At 36.7% G+C, this 19,900-nt stretch overlaps 1 protein-coding gene across 4 annotated transcripts in view; it reads right to left on the bottom strand.

Annotated features, from left to right (window-relative positions):
• Positions 1–19,900, bottom strand: part of rbpjb (recombination signal binding protein for immunoglobulin kappa J region b) — a 72,749-nt gene that overhangs the window by 26,631 nt on the left and 26,218 nt on the right. For all 4 annotated transcript variants that reach the window (XR_003676133.1, XM_028474880.1, XM_028474882.1 and 1 more), the window contains exon 2: positions 1,283–1,315. Coding sequence is in view for 2 of the 4 variants with exons in the window: in XM_028474880.1 (XP_028330681.1) it covers positions 1,283–1,315 (33 nt within the window). In the remaining 2 variants the exon portion in view is untranslated. The remainder of the gene's footprint in view (positions 1–1,282; positions 1,316–19,900) is intronic.

Here is a 19,900-nt window from a genome sequence, read left to right as displayed (position 1 = left end):
ATTACTGAGGATGAAATAAATAACCTAATAAAAGTTCTCCTTCCTCTTGTGTTAGAATCTCTTATAACGGTTCCTAAATTAGATGTAAAATACACTAAAAACAAATATCTATCATCTAATTTATTTCCTATTTATTGATTACAGTAGTCCCTCGTTTATCGCGGGGGTTACGTTCTAAAAATAACACGCAATAGGCAAAATCCGCGAAGTAGTCAGCTTTATTTTTTACTATTATTATACATGTTTTAAGGCTGCAAAACCACTCACCACACACTTTATACACTTTTCTCAGACAGAAAATAACATTAATCTCTTGTTTAAACACTCTCTAAATTCAAACCTTCGTAGATTTTAAAACATAAAAACCTGTTTTCAAACATACAGCACTTCAGAGTCACACTGCTAGCGATCAGACATTGATGCCGAACGCATTCAGAGTCTTTGCTGACGATGACGTCAGGCCGTCAATACAGACACCGGTCTGTTCACCCATTTCACTGGTGGTTTATGTTTATGAGAGGAGAAAAAGGAGCACAGCTCCTCGCTTCAGCAGGCAGTGAAACTCACCGAGTTGGATGTGTCGCTGGTGGGTGAATGCAGCCTTAGCCAATCAGGATGCAGAACACAATGCGCATTTATATGCTGTCAAAAAATGCATGCAAAATTACACTGTAAAAAAAAAACACAGAGGCCGTGAAAGGCGAACCGCGATATAGTGAAGGACTACTGTACTTTTTTAGACTTCCTAATCAATGAAAATATAAGTTTTATTGAGATGAGATGAGATGATTTATCCCCGTAAGAAGTTAGTCAGCATTGTAGTAAAACACACAAGGAATAAATCCTGGAAGTTAGCGCAATAATAAAAAAATCCAGCTTCGTAGTACAGGTCCCATAGTGTGCAGTGGCAGCATAAGCTAAGAAATGTGCCCTGGTAGCTTGTTCTGTGGCGTATTAGAACACGCCTAAGGCAAGTTACACGTTATAATAACCATTTGGTCTTAAATATTATTAACTTAACATATGAAGGTTTTACAAAGCATTAGAAAAACAAAACAAAACCAAAAAAACCCTAGAAATCATTGTTCACAAACAACACAACCCATGTGACATTTTCCACTTGTCTCTCTCTATAACCACAGACGCACACAAATACTCGCTATGACAACAAAACAGCAACTTGAGAGTAGCACGTGTGTGTGTGTGTGTGTGTGTGTGTGTGTGTGTGTGTGTGTGTGTGTGTGTGTGTGTGTGTGTGTGTGTGTGTGTGTGTGTGTGTCACCTTGTCAGGCGCTGTGGGCGCTCCCCAAACTTCCTGTAAAGACACAAAGTGAGAAAAAAAAGCATGAGCAGGCTGGTTGTAGATTTTTTTTTTTTTTGGCGAGTGAAGCCGTAGCACTCTACTGAAGTAATTACTGACTAGTGCATGTCAATACAAGCAGTAAATCAACTGAAAAGCCTTCTAATGTCAGAGAAAGCCATCATTACTTCTATTATTTCTATAGGGAGGGATATTCACTCAAATGTAAGGCCTGAAAACTACTATTAAACAGTCAGATAAACATGAAATATAACGAGGAAGCTCATTACTCATTGATATCACAGCTAGATGTTTATTACAATTGTGCTTAAAACAGCAATTCATCATCCAACTTCTCTTTTTTTAATAATTACGGCAAAAAAAATAGGAAGAATAACTTGCGTGGTGTATGATTTAACATTAGTCATCCACACTCTGTTACAAACATGTTAAAAATGCACCGAGCTCAGCACAATCTGAGCACTTTATGGAATTGCAACACTGCTCTTAAAAAGTTGATTTAAACTCCTGTAAAATGTTTGTTTTAAATAATAAGGTTCAAGGTAAAGGTTGTTAAAGTGTTGTTCTGCCCTAAATATGACACATATGAGTCGAGTTCATCCTACCCATGAATCATCAACAGTAATACATCACAGTAGAGGAGCAGACATTTAAAAATAAAGCTCAGCACTAAGGTTCATACATATACATGAGAAATTACAGGAACTACAACATCTTTGGAACCATAAACGTATCTACAGCAAACTGGAAACTTCTACTTCAATATATGAAAAAGAAAAGACTTGTCAACCCAGTAACAAATTCAGCAAACACCACCAAACTTTGACCAAAACTAAAACAATTCTACGTACCTGGCTTTAAACCAAAGGTTACACATATTTCTAAAACTACGAGCTATTTGGGCTACAACTTTTTACTTCGGAAATACTAACATTTCTCCGGAGCCCCGACAACACATCGCAAAACTAAAGCATGCAAATAAAAAACAGTAAAAAAAAAAAAAAAAAAAAAAAAAAAAAAAACTCAAAAAAAAAGCATTGACGTAAAGTATCCCCAGAGCTTGGAGTCCTTGTTGAATTAATTATGTTTTGCGATACCCTGTAATAGGTTTTTTTTTTCTCTTAAGATATATATATTTTTGCATGTCCCTTTAGGGGCTCCGTAGTTTTGTGAGATCCTGCTATAGTTTTTTTTGCAAAATCCTGCAATAGTTTAGCGAGATTTCGCCAAAAAAGTCTTTTTATTTTTTCTTCCTTTAAAAACATTTTTTTCTACATTTTTTGTATGTCCCTTTAGAGGCTCCATACATTTCAAAGTTTAGAGGGAAAGGTAATAAAGAGTGACCGGAAGCAACTTAAAAACGTAGAAAAAAATGCAATTTATTTATTTATTTTTTTCAAATGACGACTGAGACATTTCATAGGAAATCATCATGTCCAGCTTTACTAGCCACTAACCAACAAAATTGTAATTGTAACACGTTTGTAAAATTTAACACTGATGTAATATTTTACAAAAAAAAAAAAACTATATTCGTTTTTTTAATAGATTTTATCACAAAATCCAAAATCCTTTCTGCAATGCTTTAACACATTAATAACAATGTTTCTGGGAAAATAAATATTTAACGATGGTTAATTTAATATCAGAACTTAACACGTGCAGCAGTATTTAATTCTACGAAGGCAGTGTCTAAATCTGTTATCTGCATTTATTTTTGTGAGTTTGAAGTCTGGCAAGTAAATCAGATTTTAGACGGAGCTCATAGTGTGGCTAGTGCGGAACATTGTGTTGGTGATCCATGCCCAAACCAGTGGTTTCTAAACTGGGGGGCGCGCCTCCTCAGAGGGGGCAGGGGTCATTGAGCATGAAAAATATCTTTTTTTTGCACTCAAATAACTTTGTTCTTACAGTTATAAAATATGTGATTGCACATATGTTATTTTTACAAGTTTGGAAGAAGAATCGCAATTTTGAACTTTTTCAATAAACGTAACAACAAGGTAACCTATTTTCTTGAAATATTATTGCAAATGGGGGGGGGCATGACATTTTTTATTCTTCAAAGGAGTGGCGCTACAGAAAAATTGGGAACCAATGCCCTAAACAATAAAAGTAATTCAAAATAGGGATTGACCGATATGGGGTTTTTTTTAGGGCCGATACCAATTTTTTTTCCATCAGCCTTAGCCGATGACCGTCACGGACTGCCGATTTTTGTGAGCCGATACTACTTTTACTCCCTCAATTTACATCATAAAAATTACGCAATGATGATAACAAATGGTACAAATCTCAATTTTAAAAAAAGGAACATTTAATAAAATTAACAAAGGTGATGTAGAATGACACCAACTAAAAAATACTTAACAAATAATAAAAACAGGGGATGTAGAACAAGTAAAAAAATAGAGTGAAACATCTCAAGAAATATTATGAAAGAGAACTGTTCATCCTTGACCTGAAAATAGCTTTGACAAAAGTTGGCCTGACTGAAGATATATTTTATTAACAGGATTAATTAGTATAAAGATATATAATTATAGTATTAAACACAAAAAGAAACCATCAATAATAGTCCATTCCAACACAACCACAGGACATAAATTAGCAGAGGAAAATAACGTGATGTCAGACGCGCATTAAGCAACAAACTGTTCAAGATTCAGTTCTAAATTGCAACAACATTAACAGGAATAATTATTCAGTAGCAAACTGCTTCTCAAAGTTTTAAAAAAGAGGGAGGGGCACGCACGCACGCACACGATGAATCGGTTGATCACTATTTTAAAATGCTACAAATTCAGAGTGAAAACGTTAACAGAGGTATGATCTCCGTGGCCACAAAAAATGACGAAAATTCTAGAAATGACTTACTGAAATCTAAATAGCTATACGGCATGTAATAAACTCTCATCTATCTACAGGTTTTTTGGCTGAATTGCACACTTTTTTACCATATTTTCTCCAATAAATGGGTCGGTAAATGTGTACCAAGTGTTTAAATTAGATAAATATATGTACAAGTCAAAACTCGTTAAAGCGCTTGGTCGCGATCAGTCTCACGAGAGTTCAGCGTATGGTTTTGTTTCGCACTTCTTGAGTTTAGGAAAATAACATTTCTACCAAGAGATATCTTGCTTTACCCATATGACATGTTTTTGGCATCATTAATCAGTAATCACATCCATTTTGAGAACAGAATTGAAACACAAGTTATTAATCATAGGTTTTCTGAATCATCTTAAAGGTTAAATCTTCTCCACTTCTCACACAAATAACACATAAGATAGAAAATATTCTCCTTGCTTTGTGAACTGTGTCTGTAGTGAGAGTAAAAGCAGTGGGTTTAAACGAGCACATGTGTTGCAGCTCAATCCCTGTGAACCAGATAATTACCGTCTTATTAAGTCTCAAACAGCCACATTACAGCAGAGCTCTTTCCCCTGGTGTGAATTCCACCTGCAAAACTTTGGCAGAGCCACTACTGGAACGCACCAAAGAGAAACCCGAGCACCGACCGACTCGCTCAAATATGGTTTGCGTTTATGCGTTTATACTTCGGGAGGATTAGAGCGTCTCAGTAAATTAAAGCAGTGAGAGCAAAAATGGAGGTTGTAGCCCTGGAACCACTTCTGTGTTGGTCTCAGACTAAAACCTGTTTATAGGCAGATGAAGTCACTGTGCATCACCTGTGCTTCCCTTATGGGCCACCATTCATGGTTAATAATTTTTATTAAACAGTATCTAAGGCCTCCAACTTTTATTGTTTATGGAAATCTCAGAGTTAATGCCTTAAAACACAGAATATACCCTCACATACATATTGTAGGATATATTCTATTAAATGTGTAGTTTATAATGTGTGGTTTCTCATGGACTTGTCAAAATCTTGTGAGATTTGAACGTCCTGTTTCAACATCTGAAGCATAAGAAAATCCATTTATCTACTAAATATAACTTAAACAATCACTATTAAGCATTTTTGTCATAATCTTGGGACATTTAGTACGTCAGGAATTACTAAACTGATAAGAAATGGGAAAAAAGCAAACAGAAATAGTAAGCGATTTATCTTTTAATGGAAATGAGGAACATTTCAAATGGCAAATTGAAAATGGGACTGTAGACAAATGATGATATAATATAAAATATTCCTTTAGATAATACTGTACTATTTTCCTTTTATTTTTCATTGTCAAAAGAATCCCTTGATAAACTATTCAAAACAATGCAATTTAACTAAAAATAAATCTTGAATGAAATAAAGGAATAATACAAATGAAGAAGAAGCCTATTAATCTAAATTCTGGTTCTATAGTAAACAATGCAAAACTGCACAATACTTCCTTTTCTTTTTAAAAGTGCAACTGAAAATGTTTTTTGTGCCTTAGCAATTGGACTTTAAAAAAAAAAACAGTCATTGCTCTGTATTTACATCAGATATTGTTTGGACCAGCAGAGGGCGCTGGTAACCCAGTGGTCGGTTGGCATACAGAAATTCTTGCAATGAAAAAGAGCTGCTATGCTAGCAGACAGAGCTAATAGAAAAGCTTGACTTTTACAGATATTCACGTAATATTACAGATATTCTTTCAGTGCTAAAAGAGTAAGGAATCATTTATGAATATGTTTAAGAGTAGAAGGCAGCCAGAAAGAGAGTAGTAGGAGATTCCGCCCGCCGCCTCCACTTCTGGACAAGAGAAGGATAAATAAATAGCGCCCTCTGCTGTTTAAAAATAGTACTGCGATTCAATTTTCAGAGTATCGATATGAACCGTGATACCTAGGAATCGATTTTTAACTGCCTTACGATTAATTGTTACATCCCTACTTTACATCGATCTGATTAGCTATATCGGATCAGCCAATATTTTGCATTTCATGCAATTTATGTGATCGGGTGTAATGTCTTAATTCGCCAATCCGATCAATGACGTCATTGTCGTGACGCTTTCTGTAGATGCTCCCGTTGCATTGTTTTATCATCTCGTTTTGGTAGTACCAGTGAAAGCAGAAAAAACATGAAGTGAGTGTGAATATATTTCCTGCTTTGATAAGTTGGCTACCACCGGAAAGGAAGTACAACATGTTTTAATGCTGCCCACTACTAATAATAATAACAATTAGGAAATCAATGTTATTTACTTCTCTGGTGTGTGGTGCTAATGTTCTGGCTGATTAGAGTGCATTAAAACACCTTTTAGTGTTAGCTTTGTATGCCAATACAATTCACACATCATCAATACCCAGTGAGGCGTCCAGGCATGCAGTTACACACATTAACAGAGAAAGAGTCAGAGGAAGGCTAAAGAGCAGGAGGAAGACATGATTGGTGTCAGAGGAGGAGGAGGCGGAGCCAACGGGGCTCTAAAGGAGGGCGATCGATAAGGTTCCCACAGTGAAACGCTGATGCCTCCACTGGCTAATAGATTCCATAAGCCTCACCCCATCGCTGTGACGGAGCGGAGGATACTGCAGGAAGAGATTAAAGGCAGGGCGAGGCCGCAGTCAGAGAATGGTGCAATGAGTGGAGGGTTCGCAGGTGAAGGAGACGCCGGCACACACAGGAAATATCAATTAGAAACACCTCAACTTTATGGGAATAGACGCTTTTATCCATTTATCAGTCATTTTTAAAGCTAGGAAGAATTACAAATAAAAAAAAATTAAAAAGGCCATTGTTAAAAAACAGGGTTGCAGAGTTTGGAAAAAAAAACAAAAAAAAAAAACACCATCACTGTGATGATTCAGTATAAACACTCGAGCAACAAGAAGCAACGACTCAGCACAGGAAACCCACAGGAGGTGAAGCTATGCTTTAATAAATGATGTGTCTGCATTCATTCACTGATGCACTGTTCAAAAACAAAGCTCTGAATGTGAGAAAACTGTTGGTTACAGATATGAACTAATTGTTACTCCCATTCTCACCGTGGTTGAAGAGTTGCACACACGCACTTCGGTCTAAAAAATTTCAGAAATTTTTACCAATTGTTTCACGATTATTTAATAGGCACACTGTACATTTTTTAGTTTTATTGGATAGATATTTTTTGAGATATGGCCAATTTAATGAGGCCATATCTCCATAGTGAAAAACTATAATATATAAAATGTCCATGTGTGGTAAAATACCCCAAAGTTGGGGTCCCAAAAAAAAAAAATGAAGAATTCGCATTAAAGAAAAACTGTTTTATATTCCAAGAAAGATAATTCTTTATATATAACATTTTTTTTTATTACATTCCCAACTTTATGGGCAATTTTTGGAATTTCAAGAGACTGTCACCCAAGAACCAACGTAAATATGTGACTAATCATTTGTAATGTGAACAGTCTATGTTCATAGCTCAAAACTGACTAAATTACAGGGAGCTGAGGCATATGCTCAGTTGTTTACTGAAGGCCCAAACATGTTCACGACCCAAACCCAACAAACTTTTTACCAATTTGGAGGAGCTGATATGTCCACCAGATTGGATGTGTAGCAGATATTTTTGTATATTCCGAGAGAGTAGGTGGAGCTGCATAATTACACCAAATTACAGTTTCCTATGTGAGATATTAGAAGCTGAAAATAGAAAAAAAATAACAACGCACGAAAATTGACAGATACCCGACTCACTAAATTGGCCATCTCTCAAAAAGTATTCAAACTAAGAATTTACATGTGCTAATTGAATTATTAACAAACATTTCCTCAAACACATAAAACTAATATTTAATGTCCCTTTAGGGGCTCCGTATAACTAAGCCTAAAGCTTAGTTCGAGGAATAAGGTAGATATATAATAAGTGTGTAAGAAAATAATGGATTCAGTGATATATTGCGCTATTTCACCGGTGTCAGTGAACCACATCAGACCTTGTTAACCTACATCTTTCCTCAATGCATTTTAGCTGGAGGTTGATTACGCTTTATTTTCATAAAACATAATGGGCACTTTTACAGATGTATGTGGTTACTTTTAAAAAAAATAAAATAAAAATAATTAAGAATTGAACAGAATCAGAATCTGTTTTAGTAACAAATTAAACTTTTTGGAAAAAAATAATTTGACAGTTTGCTAAAAAAAACCAAAAAAAAAACTACTCGTTTTTTATATTAATACTCGAAATACAGTTAGTTACCATTTATTTGTTCTCACAAGTTAATGAAATAAATTGTATTTCATACCATTTTGTCCTTGTGAAGGTGAAATTTGTAATTATTGATATTGTGATGTATATCGCATTGTTTAGTATCAGGATATATCATATCGTGACATGCAAATCATGAATGATAAACATATTAATAAATATACAAATTGAAGAATACAGAAAGCAAATGTTGAAACTGAATTTCGTATTCTAGTTGATTTATTTATCGACTTCATTTACAGCTTTATTTATTTAGCCTGTATATGTAAATCAGACAAACATTTTCTAGTTATTAGTGAAAATATTCCATATTTTGGACTAGTTACATCCTTTTTTTCTAACTTCCGTTTAATTAGCAACATGAAGTCTCTCACAGTGCTACAGTGACAGAATGAGGCTCACACAGCAGCGCTCACTGATGCTTCACCAGCTTTTAAAGATACAAAGGAAGCCAAAGTCCAGCTCTCACCTCTGTCACTTCACCCGTTTGTCTAACTGGAATGAACACATCACTATAACACAAGCATTGTTACTTGTTGGCAATACAGCAACCGTGCTAAGAAAAAGATTCAAAACACATTCAAAGAAAGACTGAAGAAAGAAAGACATTTCAACCTAGAGAAATAGTTAGACAAGGCAAGACAATTTTTTTGTAGAGCGCATTACAAACACAACAAAACCTAAAATACAAGAAATTGTACGGAATATCCATTGTTTTACCAGAAATGTACTATTTCTAGGGCTGGGCGGTATGATTAAAAATGTATATCACAAAATCTTTCAAAATTTTAAGTTTCATGGTATATGACGGTATTTTTTCTTTCATGCATAATCAGGTGTTCACAGCATTTTCTACTGGTTGAGAAAGGAATTACTGCAGTAGATTGACTAAGGATGGTCTATTTTACTGTCATGATGAGTGAAGAGTGTAGAATAATTCCACACTAGTAGTAATACAAGTTTGCAACAGCAGCCCAATGGCTCTTTGCCGCACTAGCTTAGCTTTAGCATTAGCTTGATTTCTAACTTTAAATGCTGCATACTCAGTGGTGTGGTGGTTTCTTTTGGTGAATATGGTAGCGTTTTGTTTGCAGCCCCACAAGGACTTATTTCTGCATTATAGGAATTACAAATTGCAATTCTTTGCTCTGTTTTTTTGTGTAATACTGCCGAATTGCCGACATGCTAAGCTAACCGTGCCTCCGTGTCCGTGAGTGTAGCAGAGTCATGCGCACACAGGCATGTGGTCACATGCAGCTTCAGAGTTTTCAATTGTGTGTTTCTTATCCATTTACACATATTATTTACACAGCAGCTAACACCAGAGCACCACTGTTTACCTTCCTATTTTAAGTGCAACGTTGAAAAGGGTTCGGTCTGAAACGCGGTGCAGCCTTCCAAAAGTTCTGAAAAGAAATACACCAGTACAGCGGTATATAAAAAATTAATCTCATAACAAAAATATATACCAGGGGCGGTGTGTAGCTCAGTGGGTTGAGCACCCGCCCCATGTACGGAGGCTGTAGTTCCTCACCTGCAGCGGGTCCAGGTTCGATTCCCGGCCTGGGACCCTTTCCTGCGTGTCATTCCCTGCTCTCTCTCACCCCCTTCCTGTCAAGCAACTGTCATATAAAGGCCACTAGAGCCAAAAAAAAAATAAAAAAAAAATAAATATATACCAGTATTCGGTAAGAACCGGTATACCGTCAAGCCCTAGCTATTTCCCAACAGATAAGTCGCTCTGGGCAATAAGTTGCATGGCCAGCTGTGAGACTGCTTGAAAATTGCTGATTGGCACCTTTTAACCAATAGAATGCATCTTTTTTGACAAGACATGCTATGGGTTGAAGAATGTCCAAATCATAACCTGCTCCCACTCACTGCTCCATGTCTACATATCGTCGATTTACAGCTTTTTATGGTCACCGTTTACGTAAGCTAACTTCCCCTCAGCTCTACTTTACCACGTTCGGGCCCAGATCGCAATCAGACATGAACAAAGGTAATGTTGCACATTGGCCTTTCGCGGTGACAGAATAACCATCTCATCAAAAAAGCGCAATTATGACGAGAGCAACATTGCTTTGCGTTAGACAAATGTGTTTGATGTCCAGGGATTTTAAGCTTTGGCAAACATGAAAACCAAAAAACAGAACCAGACTTTTCGTAGAGAATGATTCAAAACTCAAACTCTCTCTCAAATACAGCCAAACACTGCAGAGTGATGTGCTGATTGATCAAAAACCTAAATTAATAATCGACCTAATTTTATTTTTCTGTTTAGTTTTATTAATCTTATTACTTTATTACTATTTTCCCCACTCCCTCTTACATTGTATAAAAAAAAAAAACATCTACATGCCTCACATATACAACTCAGAATATGTACAGACCTCAAATCTATGTACAAAATTGATATTAGGGCTGGTATCGTCAGGCACCTTGCGATAAGATACTGCCATGATATTTTTGCCCACGATAACGATAAAATCACGATACAACGATTCTGCGATAATCAATATATTGCACGGCATTTCTAGAGTTGCCAACTTTGGTCATTTAGTCGACTAATTGGTCGATGCAGACGTGGTCGACCAAGATTTTCATTGGTCGACCAGCAATGGTATCAATTTCAATACTGTCAAAAAAAAATGCAATGCACGTATATAGGTGATAAGGATTAAATATCAATATAATGTATTTAATGCCTAAACATGATTCTATGTCCAGCAACAGCTGTGTGAACAAATTAAAACAGGCTTGAAGCACAAGCATCCACTGTTAAATCAAATCTTTAGCTGCACTATAATATGGATTATTCTTCTATTTGATATGTGGATTATGTAAATAGATCCTCTGCTGTCTCTGGCGCCGTGGGGCACCTGTGTTTGACGTGTGTTTGTTTCCCCATGCACTGATCTGATGTTGACATTAACAGTTGTTTATTAATAAAAGCAGGCTTACCACTAAAACAAACATACGTAAATATGTCATTTGTATGAGGAAAAAATATGTTTTAATTGTCGGTTTCAAGTCGGGCTCTGATAGAAATACCTGATGTCTGTCGGACCTGTAGGTTTCACTTTTGCTTTGTCGGGTTCTGGTCATAGCTTGAATAAGGTTCATATCATAAATAGTCTGTGTTTAAAAGCAAATCAGCGCCACAAAATGCTAAAACAAAAATATTTGTCTCTCTTTTTCTTTCTCCTCGTCCTCCTGTGCACCTGATCATTCATTCTCCGTTTCTTTTTCTTTTTTTTTTTTTTTTGGCAACTAATTGCTACGTGTGCCATAGCCTTGGTCGACTACAGCCTTAGAAATTTCATCCACAATACATAACGACATCTGTGCACGGAATCCATTTCACAGGTATTGCAAAACATTGTCAATCAATTTCTCACGCACGCACTTGTTATATCGATATTATGGCACACCCTTAATGGTTATAACTAGTTAGGCAATTTCACAATTATTCAAAGGTTATTATTGACTATCATTATCATCATGTTTGTGTTATTAATATTACCTGTATAATAAAAGCACAAATTATAATACCTGCTGTTTTTATTAACATTATGATTTTTACTAGACCACTAATTAGGAACAAGAACCCACCAGAAAGGGAAAGATATTGATTACTAACCCATGAAAGCGATCTCGAACACTTTAACACCAATTTCTAGATGACATCCTGGCACACAAACACGTTGATATTAATAATAATTAATATTATATATTTTTAAAACCCTTGTTCCCCTACACACCCTTCTTATTAAAGTTGTAGTGAGTTGTATTTCACAGTTTCAGGCTGATGAATATGTTGTATCACTGCTATAAGTTCAATTAACTAATGTTTGGTAGTTTTCTTTTTCTGAAATAAATGCCAGGAGGCTAATTATTGAAACAATGTGAAAAAGTGGAAAGTTTGGGAACCTCTGCTCTATTACAACATGAAACAATTAACAGAACCAAAGGTGAAAAAAAAAAAAAAAAAAAAAAAAAAAATATATATATATATATATATATATATATATATATATATATATATATATATATATATATATATATATATATAATAAAATATTTAAAAAACAATAATGTAACTATGATAACAAGTTTCAGGTAATCCAAGGTAGTGCAAAAAAAAATAGGGATGTCCCGATACAACTTTTCACTTCCGAGCCGATACGATTTCAGCATGAATCATACATACTTTTATGACTTATTTTGTAGTGTGGAATGTTAGAAAAGGCTTGATCCAGTGATGTTACTCAAACAGAGAACAATAGTCAGAACCACAGTCACCTATGGATAGAAGTGCTGGAGTGGAACATTTTATCGGAGAGCTTATATCGATAATTTTAGATGCAGTCCGATAAAATCCGATATTTGTTTTCTGGCTGATATCAGACCGATATCAATATCAGATCAGGACACCTTCAGTAAAAAATAAATGAAATAAAATAAATATATTATATAATATAATAAATATTTTGAGGTAGTGAGGTGCCAGACATCTAAATATTAGGTAGTAGTAGAGGTGTGTACGGTACACTGCTGCTGAGTGTCTTAAGAAAGAGAGAGGGAAGGATGGTGGGAGGGTGGTGGGGGGTTAGTATCAATACTTTGGCAAATAAGTATTGAATCCGGTTTAGTATCAATATTTATTTTATATATTTTTAATATCAATACTTCTTTGTTTTTAATATCAATACTTTTGACGACCCTACTACTACCCCAGACTTGCACGGACTTGTGCTAAGCCATGATGTTGTGATGGAACACATCTGTCCACTTGTTCAACATCTGTCCCTGCATGTGTTTGGCCTGCTATCAGAACCTACAGTATATCAGAAACAAGCCGGCACGCTGCTACGTGACTGCACCCACAGGTTAGCACAGACGCTAGGCTAGGCTAGCTGTCGTCCCTGACCTGATGTTCTTCAAAACAACAGCACATGCTTTGAAATTAAACTGGCTCGCAGCTGACAAACAAGACGTTCTCCAGCTTATGATGGAATGTTGCTTGTTTGGAGTATTGGCACGACTTAAAAAACTGTTGATAAATCACTTAGAGCTCCACATTTTTTTTAGTATTCTAATCATCGCCAGATGCTTTGGAGAACGACTTTGATGCGAGTTCAACCGTATGATTTTATATGTCGGCCAAAATGTAACAAAACAACCGCTTATATGGGTTTAAAATGTGTTTTTACTGCGTTTGGTAAACCATTACTAAGATATTTAAATGGTGGAGATGATGCTAGAATGAACCTTAGGATGGAGGGTGGTGGTGTGTCATCGCTCTCTGACAGGAAGCATGACACATGAGCCAATGGTGACAAGGAAGGATGGCAGATGCTATGAATAGAGGATCAAAACCCTCGCCCGCCCGCACAAACTACCAACACACGTTAACGCACACCAATACAAGCATGCGCACGGCGGTGGGGGAGTGTGAACACTAGTGAACACGGCGATGTGTTTGACAGCTGTGACTGACAGTCCAAACAGCGCTGAGAAATTTAAAAAACACGCCAACACCCGAAGGCAAGGCTTGGTACAGACCAAAATACACAGCCTGACATGCCCTCAACACACACACGCACACACACGCACACACGCACACACACACACACGCACACACACACACACACACACACCAATGCAGAGGTGCACCGACGCACACATGCTTTGTATCATCTTTAATAAATCAAACTGAGGAAAAAGTTACACTTTCTGTTTCCCTGGAACTTCTCACAGCGTGAAAACATCAACGCTGAGGCACAGCAAGGAAGCTTCACTCATACATGGTAGTCTGGTCTGTCAGAGGGGTTTTTAACAAGGGGTGGTGCAAGTGTGTCTACACGTGTGAAATTTGGCACATAGTTTTTGACCTGCTGAATTTAAATCTGCCAGCAGCCAGAGCTAATTTTTTGGTCATAAATGTTCAATGTTACATATTACAGTACCCTTGAATGACAATGCCAGTCAAGGTCAAATAGGCATCATATTTACAATCCCTGAGGTTCAAAACCCTAGAAAAGTGTTTTTAATAGTGATAGACCGATACATTGGCCAGCCGATATTGTCGGTCGATTTTTGCGTTTTTTAAGTGTATCGGCATCGGCCGATGCGGGCTGCTGCGTTCGCCGATCCGCATTATTTACAGAGGGCAGAAATATGTTTTCCTTTTTAATATTTGTAAAATTTTTACTTAGCAAAAGTAGTATCGGCTCAAGAAAATCGGCAGTCCGCATTTGTCATCGGCTAAGGTTGGTGAAAAAAAAAAAATATCGTATCGCCACCGCCCCTAAAAAATCCATATTGGTCTATCCCTAGTTTTTCATTTTTATAATGTGACTTTTGGTTGGCTAATAATGATTTTGGCGTGGCTGCCATTTAGACTTTTCCAATATGGCGACTTAATTGAGAAATGGCTCTGCCTTCTGGCAGATTTGAATTCAGTAAATCAAAAACTATAAGTGTGCCAAATGTCATGCTTGGAGACAAATTAGCACAATTCTGCCCCTAACAGACACAGACTGTGGTGAATATTTAATTAAGATCAAGATCTGTACGTTGTATACTAATATTAAAGGACAAAAGAACAAGTAACAAAATTAAGACAATGCCATATGTATACATAAGAAGTTCAGTCTGCCAACAAAGATGATGGTGAACTTCTACAGCTCCATCATCCAGTCCATCCTCTGCTCCTCCATCACCATTTGGTACGCTGCAGCTACGGCCAAGGACAAGGCCAGACTGCAGCGTATCATCCACTCTGCAGAGAAGGTCATCGGCTGCAATCTGCCCTCCCTCCAGGACCTGTACGCCTCCAGGATTTTGAGGCGTGCAGGAAAGATTGTGGCCGACCCCTCCCACCCCGGTCATAAACTGTTTCAATCTCTCCCTTCTGGTAGGAGGTTTCGGTCCATCAGGACCAGAACCTCCAGACACAAAAACAGCTTCTTTCCCACTGCCACCATCCACATGAACACACCCCAAGTCACCCACTGAACCCCCCCCCCCCCCCCCCCCCCCCCCCCCCCCACCCACCCGATCACCACCTCCACCAGCTTGATATCTGCTGCACTGTATATATATATTCATATTTATCCTATTTATCCTTTATTCTCTATCTATCCTTTATTTATCCCTCATCCTTTATATTTATCATTATTATTATTATTATTGTTGCTGGGTTGTTCTTTGTTGTTTTGTTTTTATTTCTTTTATTTCTTTTTGTTGCTTGTTTTGTGCACCAACCACCAAGTCAAATTCCTTGTACTGTCCTTAAAACTGTACATGGCAAATAAAACATTTCTGATTCTGATTCTGATTCTGATACATGTAAATATGCCGGAATTAGCAATAGCGATGGGAACCTTTCACATTTGAACCAATACTCGGTACCACTATCAGTATCAGTTCTCAACTGTACCAATTTTCTGTACTTTTGTGTGCGGTAATAAATGGTAAATAATAAAATCGTGACAATATCACGATACGGCGATATATCGCAACATTTTTCCGCACGACTGATTATCGATATGCTCCTGCTAAGTATCAATTTTTTTTTTTTTAAACCTTATGTTGACACTTATTTACAGAAATGTTGCACTAAAATAGTGTCACTGTTCATAGGACACTTTTTCAATTTATTGTCTTTCAGAGATATAAAGTAAAAATTGTATTTTTTCACTTGATCTTTTTTTTTCTTGTTATGTCATAGATTACTGTAGATTGATTTTTGACCAATATATCGATAATCGTAGTATCGTCATATCGTGAGATAATCGTTATCGTGAGCTTTGTATTGTATCGTATTGTGAGGTACCCAGGGGTTCCCACCCCTATTGCCTACTCTTCCACTCCCTCACAGTCAAAAGGATGCATTTAGGTACTGAATCATGGTACCGTTTGATTTGACGCGAATCGGCACCAGGTAGTACCGAAGGAATTTGGTCAGTACCTAAAAAAGTACCAAATTCGGTACCGTCACTAGTTAGCAATGATGCCAAGATATGGTGAACGTTTGAAAAATGAGTTTAAAGATTAAGATCAGGATCTTCAAGTTGTATCTCTTAATAATCGACGACAACAGAACAAGTAACAACATGAAGACAATGCCACACAGCACACGTGTACTAGCTTCATGCAAATGATTGTTAGAGAGGGAACAGTTCACCAAGTCAAATTCCTCGACCGTATAACATACATTACAAGGCCAATAAAGTTGATTGTGATTCTGAAAACAGCCCCCAATCAAACATTGCACCGCCATATGTCTCAGTATATAAAACATTTACATCTTACAAAAACCTGTTAATAATCATCAGGATGTCGGCCAAAGTATGTAAACAAAAGCTCTGATGGAGCACAGTCATCACCACTGCCCTTGAAATGTGAACAATCCCCCAATGCAAGCGTTTAAAAGCCCCCACAGTGTAAATACGACAACATTGCAAACACACAGCCCCAACCCCCACTTTCCCCCCACACAACCCCGTGTGAACAAACAGCCTCATGGTACACAACATCTGAAAGTGTAACCAAACAGCCCGACGGTGTGAAACAAGCCCCCACTGTGCAAGCAAGTAGGTCCACCATGATGCAAAGCAGGAGTTTTTCAAACAGATTCGTTGATATTTTAACGTTTGTTTTCTAGTAAGTAATTAATTTATTTATAAAGCACTTTACACAGATAAAATTACAAAGTGCTGTACAGACCAGTGGAGAATATATCTGTGTATCGTTGTATGAAATCATTGACTTGCGTAAAGTTTTACATTTGATAAGATCTTTATTTGTAGCAGAGCACAGAGTGGAAGGATCTGGAAGTTAAGCTTAGTCTATATTTATTATTAAATATATTATATAGACTTGGACTTGGGATGCTGCAAAAGCAATTATGCATGACTTACTTGACCGAGCACCGTTATGTTTTCGTCCACATATTAATCCATTTCTTGTGAGTCCGGGTGTTCCCAGGGGTCCAAAACACAACACACACACGTCAAGGCCCATCATTTATATGATCCAGGGTTAGAGTGCGGCCTGGGGGTCAACTAACTGCCAGTGTGTTTACAATTTATGAGGACATAGAGAATGACGAATAAGCCCTAAATCACATACAACCAATTTCTCAAACAAGCAGAGACTCAAAAAGAAATACAATGTATCATTCTCCTTTTTTTACTCAACTGTAGGAGTGTGCATTTCCATGAATCAGACGCACAACACGATATGTTACGATACTAAACAAAACGATATATATCGTAATATCAATAATGACAAATTTTACCTTTACAAGTACAAAATGGTATGAAATACAATGTATTTCATTTTTCTTTAAACTTGCAAGATCAAGTAAATGGTAACTAATTGTAATTCAAATTAAATTCTTTAAAAACAAATAGTCTGGTCTGTTATGGGAAGAATTGTGCAAATTGGTTTACAAGCATGAAATTTGGCAGACTTTAGTTTTTGAGCCACTAGGGCCAAATATCAATGGGGTCGCCATATTGGATAATTCAAAATGGCGATCACCTGTTACTAAGCAACCAAAAGTCACACAATTATAATTAAAAACACTTAGCTAAGGTTTTGGACCTCATGGATATTAAATATGATGCGTATTTGACAGTAACCTTAACTGGCATAGCCGTATTGGAAAATCCAATGTGGCCACCTGTGTATATTTAATATTGAACATTTATGACCAAAAATTTCTTCTTTTCTTTTTTTTTTTTTTACAACATAGAGAATTGGCTCTGGCTCCAAGCAGATTTGAATTCAGCAGGTCAAAAACTAAGTGTGCCAAATTTCATGCTTGTAGACAAATTTGCATGATCCCTCTTTAAAACCCCCCAAACATACCACTAAACATAAGTGGTATGTTTGTCAAACTGTAACAAATTACATTTTTCAAAAAAAAATTCACTTTTGTTTCTACAATAGATTCTGATTCTGTTAAGTTATAAAAAAGTAACCACATACACCTATAAAAGTGTCCAGTATGTTTTATGAAAATAAAGTGCCATCAACTTCCAAGCAAAAATGCACTGGTGTCTGATGTGTGTGATTAAGTGTTGTTTTTTAGTTTGTTTGTTAAAAAACATGATCTTAAAAATATATTTGGACATTTTTTTCGATCGATACAATAATCGTGTGGTGAAATATTACAATATTTCGCAGAATAGTTTTTTTTTCTTACACCCTTACTCAGCTGTCTGTGGCTGTGTTCGAAATTTCACACCAAGTTTCGGAGACCCGACATTGTGCTACTGACAAAACGTCCAGTTAACTTCTAAACAAGAGCCCCAATTACAAAAGAGTTAAAAAATAAAACAATTTCTGATGAACTACGGCTGGGCCTGAGGAACGTCTCCGCGCCAAATATCAAGTACCACGTTCACGAGAATTCATCCCTTGGCGCGCCCGTGGCACATACGGAGTAATGGGCCCCATTCATATAATAGTATGTGTCAATGATTCAGTACCAGTACCTGTCGCAACATTTGACTCACAAACAAATGAGAAAACAACTTTAATAGAAATTGCCTAAAACAATCGAATTGTGCGGGGCATAATCATCATCGAAGTTGAACTTTGAAACGATATATCACACGACTATGTTCCCATAAATTTGGAAATTGATCAGAAAAGGGGGGTGGGCCCCTGGGCCCCATTTTAAAAAAAAGCTCTGAGCGTCTCATCATATTCATTCATAGAGTATTCATACCAAACTGCATACTGATCAAACGAGAACTAACGAAAGAGTAGTCATTTGAAGAATGGGGCCCCCGGGGTCCCCCTGGCTCCCTCTTTATATATTGGTTTGTGCCAATGATATGGTATCACCAACCGTCGTAATATTTGACTATTTATCAACTTTATTTGTATGGCACAATTTACAACAAAGTCATCTCAATGCGCTTATCAAAATCTAAAATTTATAATGAGAGAGAAAACCCAACAAGATCCACATGAACAAGCATTTAGTGACAGTGGGAAGAAACAACTCCCTTTTAACAGGAAGAAATCTCCAGCAGAACCAAATAAATGAGAAATCAACTTAATTTCTATTTTTTTTGGGGCCCCAAATCAAAAACCGGGACCCGAGCGATAATGCGTACACATCCATAGATTATAGCTACCAAATTTAAGCCCGATCCGTTCACAAATATCAGAGAAGTAGTGTTTTAACTAGTGTATAAAAGAAGAAGAAGAAGAAGAATAAGAACAAGTGAGTGACGTTTTGAGTCCGGTAGTCCTGTGTCGCCGTCTGAATTTACCTCCGTGCTGAGATTTGAACCCTAACCCTAACATAATCCAATAAACAAATAAAACACGTGTCCGTTCACTTTGAAAACAAAAATAAACAAAAATTCATTTTTCAGTATATATATATATATATATATATATATAT

The sequence above is a fragment of the Gouania willdenowi genome, chromosome 18, assembly GCF_900634775.1.
Source record: "Gouania willdenowi chromosome 18, fGouWil2.1, whole genome shotgun sequence".
In the NCBI taxonomy this organism is placed as follows: domain Eukaryota; kingdom Metazoa; phylum Chordata; class Actinopteri; order Blenniiformes; family Gobiesocidae; genus Gouania; species Gouania willdenowi.
This window is presented reverse-complemented; position numbering and strand designations above follow the sequence as displayed.